This window comes from Ursus arctos, unplaced genomic scaffold, assembly GCF_023065955.2.
Source record: "Ursus arctos isolate Adak ecotype North America unplaced genomic scaffold, UrsArc2.0 scaffold_78, whole genome shotgun sequence".
NCBI classification, from domain to species: Eukaryota; Metazoa; Chordata; class Mammalia; order Carnivora; family Ursidae; genus Ursus; species Ursus arctos.
In genome coordinates, this window is record NW_026623098.1 from 120915 (window position 1) to 139497 (window position 18583).

The 18583-nt window shown below is 41.0% G+C and overlaps 1 protein-coding gene across 1 annotated transcript in view; it reads right to left on the minus strand.

Moving 5' to 3' along the window:
- The window catches only part of CR1 (complement C3b/C4b receptor 1 (Knops blood group)), a 109280-nt gene that overhangs the window by 86076 nt on the left and 4621 nt on the right, over nt 1-18583 (minus strand). The window contains exons 2-7 of the mRNA XM_057308922.1: nt 13794-13973; nt 13057-13156; nt 6851-6936; nt 5260-5658; nt 3904-4080; nt 3705-3807 (exon numbers count right to left, since the gene is read on the minus strand). Coding sequence (XP_057164905.1) covers nt 3705-3807; nt 3904-4080; nt 5260-5658; nt 6851-6936; nt 13057-13156; nt 13794-13973 — 1045 coding nt within the window. The remainder of the gene's footprint in view (nt 1-3704; nt 3808-3903; nt 4081-5259; nt 5659-6850; nt 6937-13056; nt 13157-13793; nt 13974-18583) is intronic.

Here is an 18583-nt window from a genome sequence, read left to right on the forward strand (position 1 = left end):
ATCCCAAATGCAAAAGTTAACCTTACACCTAAAGGATCTGCAGAAGGAACAGCACATAAAGCCTAAACCAAGCAGGAGAAGAGAAATAATAAAGATTAGAGCAGAAGTCAATAAACTAGAAACTAGAAGAACAACAGAACAGATCAACAAAACTAGAAGCTTGTTCTTCGAAAGAATTAACAAGATAGAGAAAACTCTGGCCAGACTTATCCAAAAGAAAAGAGAAAGGACCCAAGTTAATAAAATCATGAATGAAAGGGGAGAAATCACAACCACTACCAAGGAAATAGAGACAACCATTAGAACTTATTACCAGCAGCTACATGCCAACAAACTAGGCAATCTGGAAGAAAGAGATACATTCCTGGACACTTATAAACTATCAAGATTGAAACAGGAAGAAATAGACCATCTAAACAGACCAATAACTAGCAAGGAAATTGAAACAGTAATCAAAAACCTCCCAAAAAAGAAGAGTCCAGGGCCAGATGGATTCCCAGGGGAATTCTACCAAATATTTAAAGAAGAAATCATACCTATTCTACTGAAGCTGTTGCAAAAGTAGAAACGGAAGGAAAACTTCCAAACGTGTTGTATAAGGCCAGCATTCCCCTGAACCCAAAACCAAAGACCCCATCAAAAAGGAGAATTACAGACCAACAACCCTGAGGAGCATGGATGCCAAAATACTCAACAAGATCCTAGCCAATAGGATCCAACAGTACATTAAAAGGATTATTCACCAGGACCAGGTGGGGTTTATTCCTGGGATTAAGGGTGGGTCAACATTTGCAAATCAGTCAATGTGATTGATCACATTAACAAAAGAAGAGTCAAGAACCATATGATCCTCCAAATTGATGCAGAAAAAGTATTTGACAAAATACAGCATCCTTTCCTGACTAAAACTCTTCAAAATATAGGGATAGAGGGAACATACCTCAATATCATAAAAGCTATCCATGAAAAGCCCACAGTGAATATCATTCTCAATGGGGAAAAAATTGAGAGCTTTTCCCTTAAGGTCAGGAACACGACAGGGATGCCTAGTCTCACCACTTTGTCCAATATAGTACTGGAAGTCCTAGCCTCAGCAATCAGACAACAAAAAGAAATGAAAGGCATTCAAATTGGCAAAGATGTCAAACTACCTCTCTTTGCAGATGACATGATACATTATGTGGAAAACCCAAGAGACTCCATGCCCAAATTACAGGAACTCATACAACTATTCAGCAATTTGGCAGGACACAAAATCAATGCACAGAAATCAGTTGCCTTTCTATACACTCGAATGTGAAAGAAGAAAGAAAAATTAAGGAATTGATTCAATTTACAATAATAACAAAAACCATAAGATAGCTAGGAATAAACCTAACCAAAGAGGCAAAGGAACTATACTCTAGAAACTACAGAACACTTAATGAAAGAAATTGAGGAAGAAGACACAAAGAGATGGAAAAACACTCCATGCTCATGGATTGGAAGAATAAACATTGTAAAATGTCTATGCTGCCCAGAGTGATCTATGCTTTCAATGCCATCGCTATCAAAATACCATCAACATACTTCACAGAACTGAAACAAACAATCCTAAAATTTGTATGGACAAGAAAAGACCCTGAATTGCCAGGAGATTGTTGAAAAAGAAAACCAAAGCTCGGGGCATCACAATGCCTGACTTCAAGCTATATTACAAAGCTGTGATCATCAAGACAGCATGGTACTGGCATAAAAACAGACACATAGGTCAATGGAACAGAATAGAGGCCCCAGGAATGGACCCTCAACTCTATGGTCAACTAATCTTCAACAAATCAGTAAAGAATATCCAATGGAAAAAAGACAGTCTCTTCAATAAATGGTGCTGGGAAAATTGGACAGCCACATGCAGAAGAATGAAACTGGACCATTCCCTTACACCATACACAAAGATAAACTCAAAACGTATGAAAGACCTCAATGTGAGACAGGAATCCATCAAAATCCTAGAGGAGAACATGGGCAGTAACCTCTTCAACATCGGCCACAGCAATTTCTTTCAAGACATGTCTCTAAAGGCAAAGGAAACATAAGAAAAATGAACTTTTGGGACTTCATCAAGATAAAAAGCTTTTGCACAGCAATGGAACAATCAACAAAACCAAGAGGCAACCCATGGGATGGTAGAAGATATTTGCAAATGACATTATGGATAAAGGGCTGGTATCCAAGATTTATAAAGAACTTCTCAAACTCAACACCCAAAAAACAAATAATCCAGTCAACCAAAGGGCAGAAGACATGAACAGACACTTCTCCAAAGAAGACATACAAATGGCTAACAGACACAGAAAATGAATGTTCAACATTGCTAGCCATCAGGGAAATACAAATCAAAACCATAATGAAATACTACCTTACACCAGTTAGAATGGCAAAATTAACAAGATGGGAATCAACAAGTGTTGTCGAGGATGTGGAGAAAGGGGAACCCTCTCACACTGTTGGTGGGAATGCAGGCTGGTACAGCCACTCTGGAAAACAGGATGGAGTTTCCTCAGGATGTTAAAAATAGAGCTACCCTATGACCCAGCAATTGCACTGTTAGGTATTTACCCCAAAGATACAGATGTAGTGAAAAAAGGGGCACATGCACCCCAGTGTTCATAGCAGCATTGTCCACAATAGCCAAACTGTGGAAGGAGTCAAGATGCCGTTCAACAGATGAATGGATAAAGAAGACGTGGTTCATATATACAATTGAATATTACTCAGCCATCAGAAAGGATGAATACTTACCATTTGCATCGACGTGGAAGGAACTGGAGGGGATTATGCTACGTGAAATAAGTGAAGCAGAGAAAGACAATTATCATATGCTTTCACTCATATGTGGAACATAAGGAATAGCGTGGAGGCCCACAGGGGAAGGGAGGGAAAACTGAATGTGAAGAAATCAGAGAGGGAGACAAACCATAAGAGACCATGGAATCCGGGAACCAAACTGTGGGTTACAGAAGGGAGGGTGGTGAGGGGATAGGGTAACAGGGTGATGGGTATTAAGGAGGGCAGGCGTGGTGATGAAAACTGGCTGTTATACACAACTAAGGAATTGTTGAACACTACACCAAAAACTAATGAAGTATTATATGTAGGCCATTTGAACATAATAAAAAAAAACCAGTTTGTGATATTACTTGAAATATGACAGTCAGGTTCATGCTCCTTCAATTTGGCCTAATTCTAATCAGATGACATATAATTAGATTGAAAAACACTCCTATTCACTCTTTCGTTCCTGTTCCAAATTCCACTATTGATTGGTTTGAAATTTTCTCAAAACAATCCTTGCATGTTACTTATCTTATAAATAACTGTCTTTGATATGCCAACTTTCTTTTTAACACCGCTCTGCAATATTTATCCCTTCATGCCTACAAACTACTTTTCATTCATACATGTAATGTTTCCCCTAAATATTCAAGATCTGTTGTTCTACTTCTGCTGGTCAACAGTGTATTTACCATTTTCCCTTCTGAAGCACCTGTTCATGGTTCTATCTGGATCCTACCATACTTCCCAGTCACTGTGTCAGCTATTAGTCCTTTCTGGTACTTCTTTCCATTAGGCAGCTTGCTCTTTAGCTAGACCCCCTTTGTCCCCGGTGTCAGGATAGCAGCATCGAGTACTGAGTCCCTGTCTCTCTGCCAGGTCGCACTCACCCCTCATCACAAACGAAGGACACTTTCGCCCCAAGCTGGAAATTAGGTGGAAAGAGCACACGGCCGTTAGGGAGTTGTTCCAGGAAGTCGGCACATGATTTCACTAGGAAAACAACAACAACAACAACAACAAACAGAAGTAAGACTGTCATGTGAGGACCAAAAGGATTGATCTGCAAACAGATGAAGGTGTAGGCACCTGCACATCTCGGGGCTGCTGGGCTCCAGTTTCCCTGGGGCGAACAGCGCAGAGAAGCAGCCCCTTGGAGATCATAGCCGGGCTCACAGCGGTAGAACACTTCCTGCCCAGGGGAAAAGTTGGCCTCGTTGCCTGCGGTGTGCTTACCATGCAGAATTTCTGGAGGTGGCTGACATACTGTGGAAAGAACAGGGGCGCAGTACCAGTCAGTTATGCGGAAATGCCTTTTGCTACATTCTAACCTTTCCGAGGCATTACAGACTCATCAGTAAAGGGTTCAGGTGTAACAAAGGAAATCAAATGATACTCCTACCCTCTCCTTTTACTGTTATGGAAGTTCACAATATAGAAGGGAAATCATATGATAATTGTCTTTGTCTGCTTGACTTATTTCACTTAGCATTATCTCCTCCAGTGCCGTCCATGTTGCAGCAAATGTTGAGAATTCGTTCTTTCTGATAGCTGAGTAATATTCCATTGTATATATGGACCACAACTTCTTAATCCAGTCATCTGTTGAAGGGCATCTCGGTTCCTTCCACGCTTTGGCTATTTTGGACAATGCTGCTATGAACATTGGGGTGCATATGGCCCTTCTCTTCACTATGACTGTATCTTTGTACTATGAGAAACAAGCTGAGGGCCTCAGAGGGGAGGGGTGTGGGGGAATGGGATAGACCAGTGATGGGTAGTAAGGAGGGCACGTATTGCATGGTGCACTGGGTGTTATACGCAACTAATGAATCATCGAACTGTACATTGGAAACCGGGGATGTACTGTATGGTGACTCACATAATATCATAAAAAAACATTAAAAAAAAAAGAATATAGAAGGGAGGCAGCCAAAGTGCTCCCAGCTAGTAAGAGGCAGACTATTCAAACTGCGTTCTTCTGGGCACAAGGTCAGATGCATGACCAGAACCCCAGGGGCACTTTCTCTAGTGCTGGCTGGTCAATATGGAATTATTAGCCTTACTGGAAAGGAGTGCTGTGCCGAATAGGTGAGTTAAGGCATTTAAAGTGCTTATTGCCCAGCTGACTGGGAGGTGCCCCTCAGGTGTCAGGATAGCTGAGCGATACTGGAGCTGGTATTTTGCCCTGAGGATTGCTCTATACGAGAGTCCCAAATGTCTCCTTCTTCGATTGATGAAGCTCCTGCTTTCAAAGGGAAGGCACGTATCCATAAGCACACAAACGCACACACACACGCATACTTTCTTAATTTCATGCTTCATCGCACAGCACTAACTTGCACGGATCACCATGCATCCTTCTCCCAGAACAAACACTGATCTCCTGATCCTCTTGCAACCCATGCCCTTTGTCCGTGCCTTCATAGCCGCTGTCAGACTCACCCCTAGAGCAGCTTGGCAGCTCTGGCCCCCATTTGTTTTGGGCTTGGCATTGCACGCTGGACGGTCCTTTCAGGACAAAGCCGGGCTCACAGGTAAACCTCACGATTTCATGTAAGGAAAATAAGGTTTTGTTCTCAGATACCCTTATTGCATGTTCGATGTCTGGAGGTGTGCATTTATCGGGTATGATGCACCGAGGGGGAGGGCCGCTCCATATGCCAACGTGATTGTCTTTGCTGGTGCAATATATTGAGGAGCTGCCCACAAGCTCAAACAGCTTCTTCCCTCTCGGTCCAGGATGGCAGCGATAGGTCACCACGGTTCCATATGGAAACGATTCTCTGCCGCTGCTAAAGAATTTTCCATTGGCAATGGCTGGGGGTGGCGCACAAGGAATAGCTGGGAAAAGATATGGCAACTTAAATAATGGTGAATCAAAATACTTAGTCCGAGAAACGCAATGAGTAGAACAATTTTACATTTGTTATTAGTTTTTAATCTTTATTAATATGTAGATACATTTTTACAAGTTGTGATTTCCATGGGTGTAATAGCAAGCCTTCTGCCTTTCCTACTTACCCTACTCCTCAGGAGCATATGCATTTAAAATAATCCACATTCCATTCATTTTAGATAGCTCTTAGATCATATTATTACACCATAGTGTGCACAGTTTTCCCCTACTCATTTTCATTTGCCTTCTTCTCCTTCTTCTTCTTCTTCTTCTTCTTCTTCTTCTTCTTCTTCTCCTTCTTCTTCTTCTTCTTCTTCTTCTTCCTTTCCCCTCCTCCTCCTTCCCCTCTGCCTCCTTCCCCTCCTCCTCCTCTCTTTTTTCTTAAGTAGGCTCCAAGCCCAGTGTGGAGCCCAACATGGGGCTCAAACTGACAACCTTGAGATCAAGACCTGAGCTGAGATCAAGAGTCAGACACTTAACAGACTGAGCCACTCAGGTGCCCCTGGATGTATTTCTTCTAATTCTGCATGGCTCTATTTTATGTTTCTTAAGCAATTCTCTATAGTCATTTTTTAACATGACTCTTCCCTTCTAAGGTTTCCAAACCATAGTTGGAAACATTTAGGTTACTTTAACATTTTGCTATTATAAAGAATGAAACAATGAAAAGTGTATAATGAACTCCTTATAAAAATCTGTGTTTATTTCCCAAGTGTAAATTGTAAGAAGTGGGTCAACATATATGCCCAATTTGAGGCTTATGGTACATGGTGCCTTTCAAGAGGTTTTGTGGAACTCTAAGTAAGTGAAAGTGTTGATTCATCCACAGCTTCACCAACCTTGGAGAGTATCACTTTAAAAAATCTTGACTAATTTGCCAAGCAGAAGGATTGTTATACTGGGGGTAGCACAATCAACATTACTCCAAATTAATTGAAGGGAAACAAAAGCTTGAAGGCTTTTATGCATTTAAATCCCAGATTCAGAAAAGGCACAACATAAGGAAAGAGTTGCCAGAAACCCCGTAGGTATCGAGGGATAGAATGCACAAAAGGAATTCAATTAAGATTTATATAACTTTAGGGGGAAACTTAGAATCTATTGGTAAAGGTAATCGGAAGGAGCATTTCAACTCACTCTCACAAATCGGTGGGTCGTTATCCCAGGCGACAGTGTTGTCTGAGATGACGCATGCAATAGAGGTCTTACCAATAAGTCGGTATCTAGAGGGAAAGAAGAATGAATGTTATTTTCCCTGTTCATTCTCCTTCTCAAATTGCTGCTTACAAGAGATTGCAATCTTGGAGAAATCGGAAGGACAATTTCCATTTGTCATAGTACTCTCCCTTTCCCAAATTGTAGATCTTTATTTGGACTTAAATTTTTTATTCAGGGCTTCTAAGCTAAATGGGCCCTCTCCTCTTTATTACTTTAAGCTACATTTTTGTTTCAACCTCAAGTGTTGAAGACTCATCACACTAGAACCAAAGGAAATCTGAGCAGAACAAAAGAGGTGAACACGGATTTCATATTGATCCCTCTTACACTGTTGGTGGGAAAAAAAGGTGGTACAGCAACTTTGGAAAACAGTGTGGAGGTCCCTTAAAAAAGTTAAAAATTGAGCTACCCTATGATCCAGCCATTGGACTACTGCGTATTTACCCTAAAGATACAGACGTAGTGAAGAGAAGGGCCATATGCACCCCAATGTTCATAGCAGGATTGTCCACAATAGCTAAATTGTGGAAGGAGCCGAGATGCCCTTCAACAGATGACTGGATTAAGAAGATGTGGTCCATATATAGAATGGAATATTACTCAGCCATCAGAAAGAACGATTACACAACATTTGCAGCAACAGGGACGGGACTGGAGGAGATAATGCTAAGTGAAATAAGTCAAGCACAGAAAGGCAATTATCATATGGTTTCACTCACTTATGGAACATAAGAAATAGGGAGATCGGTAGGAGAAGAAAGGGAAGAAGAAAGGGGGAGCAAACAGAAGGGGGAATGAACCATGAGAGACTGTGGACTCTGGGAAACAAACTGGGGGCTTCAGATGGGAGGGGATGGGGTATTGGGATAGGCTGGTGATGGATATTAAGGAGGGCACATATTGCATGGTGCACTGGATGTTATACACAAATAACGAATATTGGAACATTACGTCAACAACTAAGGATATACTGTATGGTGACTAACATAACATAATAAAAAATTACGATAAAATTAAAAAAAAGAGAGAAAAGAAAATGTTAAAGGCAGACATTCTCAGTTAGCATGCCACAAACTGTTCAACGTGAGCCATAAAACTTGGGAAATTTAAATTCCCCTCATTGAGAATGTCTTGCAAAACTATAGTAGAATATTAAAACCAGGATATTGACATAGGTATAATCCACCAATTTTATTCAAACGTCCTCAGGTTTGTTTATACTAACTTGTGTGTGTGTGTGTGTGTGTGTGTGAGGGTACTTACATCTATTCAATTGTTTATACAGACTATTTTTAAGAGGGGTTTTAGGTTCACGGTAATATTGACCAGTAATAGTTACCATATACTCCCTTTCCCTACACATGCATACCTTCCCACATTATCGACATCCCCCACCAGAGTGGTAGAGTTGGTTGCAATTGATGAACCTACATTGACACATCATTATCACCTGTGGTCCATACTTTACATTAGGGTTCACTCTTGGTGGTGTACATTCTATGGGTTTGGACAAATATATAATGACATGTATCTACCCTTACAGTATCACACAGAGAACTTTCACTGCCCCAAACATCTTCTGAGCTCTGCCAATTCCTCTTTTCCCCCTCCCAACCTCTGGTAACTATCAGTCTTTTTACGCCATATTTTCTTTTCCAGAATGCCACTTTCCTGGAATCGTACAGTATTTAGCCTTTTCAGATTGGATTCTTCCACTTAGTAAAATGCATTTAAGTTTCCTCCATGTCTTTCCATGGCCTGATAGCTCATTTCTGTTTTCCGGAGTGGGTTTATGATTTTATACTCCTATCAGCAGTGAATGAGTGCTCCAGTCCCTCTACCTCCATGCTAGCATTGGGTGTTTTCACTAGGGTGTATTCTAACCATTCAGATATGTGTGCAGTGTTGTTCCATTGTTGTATTAATTTGCATTGTCCTAATGGCTAATGAAGCTGAATACCTTTTCATGTATTTACTTTCCATGGATATATTCTCTTCACTGAAATGTCTGATCATGTCCATATGGGGTTCCATAGTGTACCTCCACTGAAACCCCAGAATCCCCCTTCTATTGGCAGTAAGGTCTTGGCAGATATAACAGCTAATATGAGGTCATACTGGATTAGTGTGGGCCCTAATGCAAAGACTGTTGTCTTCAGAAGAAGAAGGACATTTGGACAAGGAGACAGACAGAGGGAAGACAGTGTTAACCTATAGAGAGGCAAAGCCACGTGAGAACAGAGGCAGAGATACGAGTGATGTGTTTGTAGCCAAGTGATGCAGAGGACAGCTGGCAACCACCGGAAGCTAGGAGGAAAGCATGAAATGGATTCTTCCTCAGAGCTCCCAGTAAGAGCCAACCTGCTGTCACTTTGGTTTCAGACTTCTTCAATTCCATCCCTAACTTGCTTGAGTTTGTATCATGAATTGGTATTGGATTTTGCCAATTGCATTTTCTGAGTCAACTGATAGGAACACATACATTTTCTTCTTTAGTCTGTTTATAGAGTTGATCGTGTTGATTGATTTTTGAATGTTGAATCCATCTTGCTTACCTGGAGTAATTTCCACTGTGGTCATTGGATGCAATTCTTTTCATGCATTGTTGGGTTCGATTTGCTAATATATTAGAGATGCTAAAAACATCGTCAATAAAGTATAGCAAATCAAGTCCAGAAGTATATAAAAAGGATCATATACAATGACCAACTGGGATTTCTTCCAAGTATGCAGTTACTATTTCTACAGAGACAGAATTCACAGTTAGTAAGTTCTTTTCTTTCAGTTCTTGAACTAGGTGGGCCCCTTCCTTCTGGTCTCCATATTTTCAGAAAATAAACCCACCGCCGTTCAAATTGTGTTCCCCTATAACCAGCATGTCCTTTCTCTCTCGTTGCCCCTAAGAATTTTTTTTTCGAGGGGATTTGTAATTACTTATTGAAGCGATTTTATGATGGCTGCCTTAAAATCTTCGTTAGAGAGCTCCAGCGTCTACTTCCTCTTGGTACTGGCATCAGTGGATTATCTTTTCTCAGTGAAGATGTGATTTTCCTGGTTCTTGAAGTGACACGTGATTTTCTATTGTACCCTGAACATTTTGGATATGATGTTAAGAGACGCTTGATCTTATCTGAATCTATTTTAGCGTGTCTCCACCTCTTTAAGGCATTGTGTAGATTCTGGCCGTCTTTCATGGGCTTTGGTGCCAATGACTTTAATTTTCCAGTCTTGCAGTGCTATTCTGCTGCTTCCTTCTCACGGCTGCACTTACATTCCTCATGGGTCCCTGCTGATGCTGCCTGTGGACACTGGAGGTCTTCTCTGAACTGCCTGCTGTCAGTAGGGGAGGAATGGGAGATGTTGGGACCTTAGATGGAGAGTAAGCTCTCTGGCCTTCTCTGGCTATCTGGGGAGGGTGAAGGTCCCCCTTCATTTGTGTTGTTGCCACCAGGGGAGGGAAGCTTCTATCTGGGCCGCATTTTGCTGCTGAGTGGAGAATCAGGAGACACGGGCCTGGGAGGCTTTCTCCTAGTGGATGGAGGATCCAGAAACCACGAACATGGTTTCCGTTCTGCTGCTGGGTTGGTGGCTCCCTGCCATGGGTGTGGGGTCAAGAGATGCTGGGCCTGGATTGTCTTCTGCTGCTGTGTGGAGGGCTGGGACGCTGGGCCTTCTCGCATCTGTCGCATGAGTGGAGGGGTCCTCTTACTGCCGGCTTAAAGTCTTGGTCTCAGAATAGGGCCCAGTGCTGCTGGCTGGTGTGGGGCATGAGGCAAAATTCTCATTGGGACTAAAGCCCAGGTCTTCCCATTGATACAACTGTTGGTGGACTGGGACCTGCTGTGGGACTTGAGAGTGATAGACTACCCACCCCCATCCCTGATTTCTGCTTATGCTGTTCTTGTGGGCAGATTGGGCCACTATATCCATCAATGTGTCTTCCCACAACAACCTCACTGAGCTTCCCTTTTCCTGTTCCTTTGACCAGAGAACAGACTTCACTCTCCCTCTCTCTCCGCTGCCTGTTGACTATTCAGGGTGGTATTCCTTTCCAGCACCCAGTCTGAGAGATAAAAAGAAAACTCAGGGTCCTCACTATGGTGTCAGTCTTTAAGATCTGTGGTTCCCCAGTCCCTCTTCTTTCCACCTTTCCAAGTCCTTTTATGCTTGCATGTTGAGCAGTTTCCAGGGTACTTAGTTACATGTAGAGAGAGACTCAGGGAAAGGTGAGTCTGCCCATCTTGTCCTGGAACTGGAAGTCCTAGTAATTGTTCTTTAACTCTGATTACAAAAGTTAGTACATATACATTGTATTAAAAAGTGAGAGATACAGAAACCCCCAATACTGAAAAACAAAATCACCGAAACTCTATCTTACAGAAATTAGCATAAAGTTTAAGGCAGGCCTTCCTAAAAGTTTTATGTGCATCGAAATCACCTGGGTATCATGTCAAAACGTAATTCAGATTCAGTAGGTGTGAAGATTCTGCATTTCTACTAAGCACCCAGGCAATGCTGACCTTGCTGGTCTGTGAGCCATACTTTGGATGACAAGGACTTAGTGTCAATTTTACAGCCTTTTGTATAAAGAGATATACACATAACAATGACAGCAGTTGTCCTTCTCCTACATGGACTAATTTTTCTATATTTGTTTGTTCAGTTGGAAATGATACTTAAAAACTTTATCCTACTGGGTTACATCCATTCCGATTTATAAGAATTTGTGTTCTCCATTTTTTCGGTCAAGATGGAGTCATTTGACTAAAATGCTAGCCCTTTAAATTTTTTCCTTAACTTCTAGCTTCCTGTATTTATTACACAAATTCGTAAATAAATGTGATTACATCAATTCAATGTACTATTGGATATATTTGCAAATTCAAATTTGTTACAATTTTCCGACATCCATGTATTGCATGGAGGGAGATAAAGGTAGTGATTAACCTCAGAATTTAATTCTGAGAATTTATTTCTTAGTTGTGGATCATAACAAAATAAGTATGACAACCACTATCCTAGACAACTTTTTCACACGGGCGCTAGGAGACATGTATACTTATTGTGGGAATGCTTATGATAGGCAAAACAAAACAAAATAAAAAAACAAATGAGAAATAATCCAAATATAAGAACCAAGAAGAAATAAATTGTGGCATATCCATTCAAGGAAATGAATTACAGAACCACATGTATAATTGTCAGAATCAAAATATTCAGTAGAAAAGCAAGTTGCAGAGAAGTGCATTTAACATCATGTCATTTATATACAGCTCAAAATATGTAAAGCTAAATCTAAACTGAGCAGGCCTATGTATGGGAGAAAACGGAAAACAAATGCAAGGGAGTGAGTGACACAGAATTCAGGATGGTGATTTCCAGAGAGATTCCGGAGGTGGAGGAATGGGAATTGGGAAAGGCACCTAGGAGGTTTCTAACGTACTAGCAATGTTTCTTACAGTGGATAGAGTATACACTGAAGTTCACTGTATTGTTATCACCCATTTTAATGATCACTTATTTTATATGGCTTTTAAGTAAGCTAGAAATAATGAAAACAACGCAGAAGTTAAGGTATAAGGTAAAGGAGTCTCCCTAGTTCTTTCTTTAAACCAAGAATATGCCCACAGCAAATTTCTGTACTGGGTACATTTCTGGAGAGGGGCTATAACAATCAAGATTTGCCTGTCCATCACATTGGCTCCATCATCCTAAACAATTCATTCTTCCCCACTTCTGAGTCCACCATCTCCAGCTCTTGTTGCTTTGGGGGAAGAATATATGCACGGATCCACTCATGTTTGTTCCATTGGCTTCTTTAGAGACCAGTTCCTTCCCATTTCATGACTGCTTCTCTGGGTTTTAGGTGCACTAATCTGGTGTGCAATAGGCATCTTTCCTGCCCACCCCTAAGTTTCTAGCATGGATACAGGTTGTCCCTATTTTTCAAATCTTTGTTTAGTCATTTCAAATGTAATTAAATACCTGGATTCAAGCCACCACCTCGGCTTACAAATGATACTGCTGTGTTTTAAATGGACAGGTAGACTTTCTAAGACTCTTGTTTAGAGATTGGTGCTACAGTTCTGGAACTGTCATCCCCAATGATGCTGTGGCCAACTCACCCTTCATTACAGGCGTAATGAACAGTGGATCCAAACTGGGTGTCTCCGTTTACGATCATTTTGCCATTTAAGGGTTCTGCAGGAGTGCCACATGACTTACCTAGGGGACAGAAGCAGAATTTGGGGATTGGGTATAGAACTCTCCGATGTCCTCTCAGTAAGGACATAAGGTCTCAACCTGGCTGGAACTTACTGAAAATCATTTGTCGCTCTACAGATTTTGCCACCTGGAAGAAACTTACAAGACAGCCTCAAGGTCAGCCACCTACTAAGCTCCAAGTTCACAAAAGACCTTCCCTCCTGATTGATCTCATGCCTGCATTGTGCCTCCCAGAAAAATGTAAACTTCAGTTATTACCAAGGTGGTTACTTTGTCACTCAGCCAGTGTAAATCAAAGATCTCAATGTCTGGAATTCTCCCCCCACCTATGCTTTTCTTTCTTTTTCTGAGTCATTCCTGACCTAGTTCCAGTGGGGACAATGGGAAACCCCTACTGAATGGAGATTTTCCCTGCATCGTGCCTTGTGATGGTCATTTCTCATGAAATGAACTTGCGATGAAGGTGCCAGCAAGTGAGGGGTAGGCAGATGTGACAGACAGAGAAACTCTCCCATGTGCTCTACTTGAGGCAACTTTAACGAGTCATATGTGTCTTAGTTCCAAAATCTGAAGAATTGAATCAGCTCTTATGGATGTTTGATTGACACAGAGGAGTTCTCAGTCCAGAGGTACTTACGTTTACAGATGTTTTCAGCGCTTGACCAGACTGAGTTCGGTAGGCAGGTGATAGAGAACACTCTCTTCTGGTAACCAGGGCGGCACTCATACTTCAAAGATGTCCCAATGGGAAACTCATACTCGTCAGTCGGATTTGCAGGCTTGGCAAAGGGAAGCTGTTCCGGGGCTTTGCATTTACCTGGAGGCCAAGACCACAGTGACATCCCAGTGAACAGAGAAACTTCTACTCTACTTCCTCTTTCCCAATATGCTTCATAGATGTGATCAAAGAAAAGAGCACCTTAATAATGTTAAAATGACTGCTTCTCTCAGCAGTGATCTTAGAAATGAGCTTCTTATTTCATTTTTCAGCTTTATTTATTTATTTTGAGAGAGAGAGAGAGAGAGAGAGAAAGAGTGCACATGAGAGGGAGGACGGGCAGAGAGAGAGAAAGAATCTCAAGCCGACTCCCCACTGAGTGCAGAGCCCAATGCGGGGCTTGATTCCAAGACCTCGAAATCATGACCTGAGCCAAAGTCAGCCACTTAACCAACTGAGCCACCCAGGCGACCCTGTCCACAATTCTTAATAACTATGTTGAGCACTGCTCAACTTCTCAAACCTTAGAATTCAACTGTAAACCACTACCTCATTTCTTCTTCTACAATAACGTTCATTTGATACTTAATCACAGCCACTGTTAAAAACCCAGTTTTGCCGAGATTTGTTGTCATCAGGAGGAATGTGCGGGGGGAAAAAAGAAACGAACTCTCTTCCATCTAACATATCCAGGAGCTACAGGTAGCTAGAGTTGCACAGTATCTGAGAGATACCAAGTTCCGCTGTTTCCCCCCAAAATTAAAAATAGTGCATAGGTCTCCTGTGCGGTCCTGGAGGCTCCCAGGGCACATCAGCCCACATTTTGGGAAATGCAGCACTCTGCTAATCTTTGTCTGTAAAGTGGGTTTGTCTATTTGTATTTAATAGATCTGTTGATGTATTTAGGTTAGATCTATCATCTTACTATTTGATTTTTGTCCATTTCCTATGTTCTCTATTCTCTTGTATTTTGCCTCATTTTGATTCTGAATTGTATTTATTAATTTACTCTTATTTCCTTTTTTAAAGAAGATTTTATTAATTTAAAGAGAGAGAGAGAGAAAGAGTGATCAGGGGGAGGGGCAGTGGGAGAGGGAGAGAGAGAATCTCAAGCAGACTCCCTGCTGAGCGTGACCTGAGATCATGACGTGACCCAAAATCAAGAGTCAGATGCTCAACTGACTGAGCCACCCAGGAGTCCCTATTGTTATTTCTTCTCATTAGATTATTTATTACACATTCTTTTACAGCTCCTTTAAAGATATCATGCGTCCTTACCATGTTAACGTGCCTTGGACAATTATCATTTCCCTGAAATGAAAGAACTATAGATAATGCTAACTCCATTTACCTCCTTCCTGTCTTCTGTTCTATCACGATTATGTTTTTAAATTCTACATATATTTTACATTCCCATTAGTCATATTCAACGTACACACCGCCAGCTGTTTGCTGGGCTACAGCCATTTGCTACTAAGCTGGACCCTAATGGTAATAGATTCCCTCAGCAGGCTCAGCTAGGATTTTGAAAATCTGGAGAAATGTGTGGTTGCCTAAACAACGAGCTCCCAAAGACATCCATGCCCTCATCCTTAGAGCCTGTGAATGTGACCTAATATGGCACCAGGGCTTTGCAGATGTGATTACATTAAGAATCTCATGATGGGAAGATTATCCTGGATTAGCTGGGTGGCCATAAGTGCAATCACAAAGGTCCTTAAAAGAGGGAGGCAAAGGATCAAAGACAGAAGAAGGACATTTAAAGATGCTGCTGGTGTTGGCTTTGAAGGTAGAGAAAGGTGGCCATGAGCCAAAGTATGCGGGCAGCCTCTGGAAAAGAAAAGAGCCAGGAAACCTAATCTCCTTGGAGCCTCCAGAAGAAACACAGTCCTATAGACCCACTTGAGAATTTGAGCTCCAGAACCATAAGAGAATAAATTTCTGTTGTTGTAAGCCATAAAGTTTGTGGTAATTTGTTAGAGCGGCAATAAGAAACTAATACAAGAGGTAACAATGTATAGTGTTAGAAACTGGACTCACAGAGACCGGACTTGAACCTAGTGTCTTCTCCTTACTAACTGTGAGGGAGAAGTAAAAATTGTACATTGGGATACTAGCCAGAATAGAAAGGAACATGGGAGCTTTCACTACAGAAAGCTTGATCTGCCTCTTAGGGTTTTTTTTTGACTGTTTCTTTTGCTGTGCAGAAGCTTTTTTCTTGATGAAGTCCCACAAGTTCATTTTTTCTTTTGTTTCTCTTGCTTTTGGAGATGTGTCATGAAAGAAATTGCTGTGGCCGATGTCAAAGAGGTTACAGCCTATGTTCTCCTCTATGATTTTGATGGATTCCTGTCTCACATCGAGGTCTTTCATCCAGTTGGAGTTTATCTTTGTGTATGGTGTGAGAGAGTGGTCAAGTTTCATTCTTTTGCATATAGCTGTCCAATTTTCCCAGCACCATTTATTGAAAAGACTGTCTTTTTTCCACTGGATGTTTTTTCCTGCTTTGTCAAAGATTAGTTGCCCATAGAGCCGAGGGTCCATTTCTGGATTCTCTATTTTGTTCCATTGGTCTATGTGTCTGTTTTTGTGCCAGTACCATGATGTTTTGGTGATCACAGCTTTGTAGAACAGCTTGAAATCCAGCATTGTGATGCCCCCGGCTTTGTTTTTCCTTTTCAGCATTTCCTTGGTGATTCGGGGCCTTTTCTGGTTCCACATAAATTTAAGGGCTGTTTGCTCCAGCTCTTTGAAAAATGTCATTGGTATTTAGATCGGGATGGCATTGAAAATGTAGATTGCTCTGAGTAGCATAGACATTTTAACTATGTTTATTCTTCTGATGCATGAGCATGGAATGTTTTTCCATCTTTTTGTGTCTTCTTCAGTGTCTTTCAAGAGTGATCTGTAGTTTCTAGAATATAGATCCTTTACGTCTCTGGTTAAGTGAATTCAGAGATATCGTATGATTTTTGGTGCTACTGTAAATAGAATCGATTCCCTAATTTCTCTTTCTTCAGTCTTATTGTTCATGTATAGACATGCAACTAATTTCTGAGCATTGATTTTGTATCCCACCACATTACTGAATTGTTCTATAAGTTCTAGTAATTTGGGGATGGACTCTTTTGAGGTTTTCCATATAGAGTATCATGTCATCTGTGGAGAGAGACAGTTTGACTTCTTCTTTGCCCATTTAAATACATTTTATCCCTTTTTGTTATCTGATTGCTGTTGCAAGGACTTCTAGTCATATGTTGGATAATAATAGCGAGAGTGGGCATCCTTGTCGTGTTCCTGATCTTAAGGGAAAGGCTTTCAGCTTTTCTCCATTGAGAATGATATTTACTGTAGGCTTTTCATAGATGGTTTTTATGAAATTGAAGAATGTACCCTCTATCCCTACATTCTGAAGTATTTTAATCAGAAAAGGATGCTGTATTTTGTCAAATGCTTTTTCTGCATCAATTGAGAGGATCATATGGTTCTGGACTCTTTTCTTGTTGATGTGATCTATCACACTGATTGATTTGTGAAATAAGTGGCAGCCCACGGAATGGGAGAAGATATTTGCAAATGACACTAGAGATAAAAGACTGGTATCCAAGATCTATAAAAAACTTCTCAAACTCAATACACGAGAAACAAATAATCAAATAAAAAATGCCAGAAGATATGAACAGACACTTTTCCAATGAAGACATACAAATGGCCCAGAGACACATGAAAAAATGTTGAAAATCATTAGCCATCAGGGAAATACAAATCAAAACCACATTGAGATACCACCTTATGCCAGTTAGAATGGCAAAAATTGACAAGGCAAGAAACAATAAATGTTGGAGAGGATGTGGAGAAAGGGGAACTCTCTTACACCGTCGGTGGGAATACAAATTGGTACAGCCACTTTGGAAAACAGTGTGGAGGTCCTTTAAAAAGTTAAAAATAGAGCTACCCTAGGATCCAGCCATTGCACTACTGGGTATTTACCCCAAAGATACAGACGTAGTGAAGAGAAGGGCCATATACACCCCAATGTTCATAGCAGCATTGGCCACAATAGCTAAATCGTGGAAGGAGCCAAGATGCCCTTCAACAGATGAATGGATAAAGAAGATGTGGCCCATAAATACAATGGAATATTACTCAGCCATCAGAGAGAACGATTACCCAACATTTGCAGCAACATGGACAGGACTGGAGGAGATTATGCTAAGTGAAATAAGTCAAGCACAGAAAGACAATTATCGTATGGTTTCACTCATTTATGGAACATAAGAAATAGCAGGGAGATTGGTAGGAGAAGGAAGGGAAGAATGAAGGGGGGGGTAAACAAAAGGGGGAATGAACCACAAGAGACTATGGACTCTGGGAAACAAACTGAGGGCTTCCGAGGGGAGGGGGTAGCGGATTGGGATAGGCTGGTGATGGGTATTAAGGAGGGCACATATTGCATGGAGCACTGGACACAAACAATGAATCATGGAACACTACATCAAAAACCAAGGATGTACTGTATGGTGACTAACATAACAATAAAAAAATAAAAAAGAAAGCATGATCTGGTTTCCTATTCCTCCTCCTTTCCCAATTCCTCAAATTATAAGAAATATATTAATGTGAACTCCATAAACTCAAGACCTACCGTAGTTTATATAAAGAAACACATCTGCATAGCTTTATGATCTATTAAATACAATAGTTCAAAA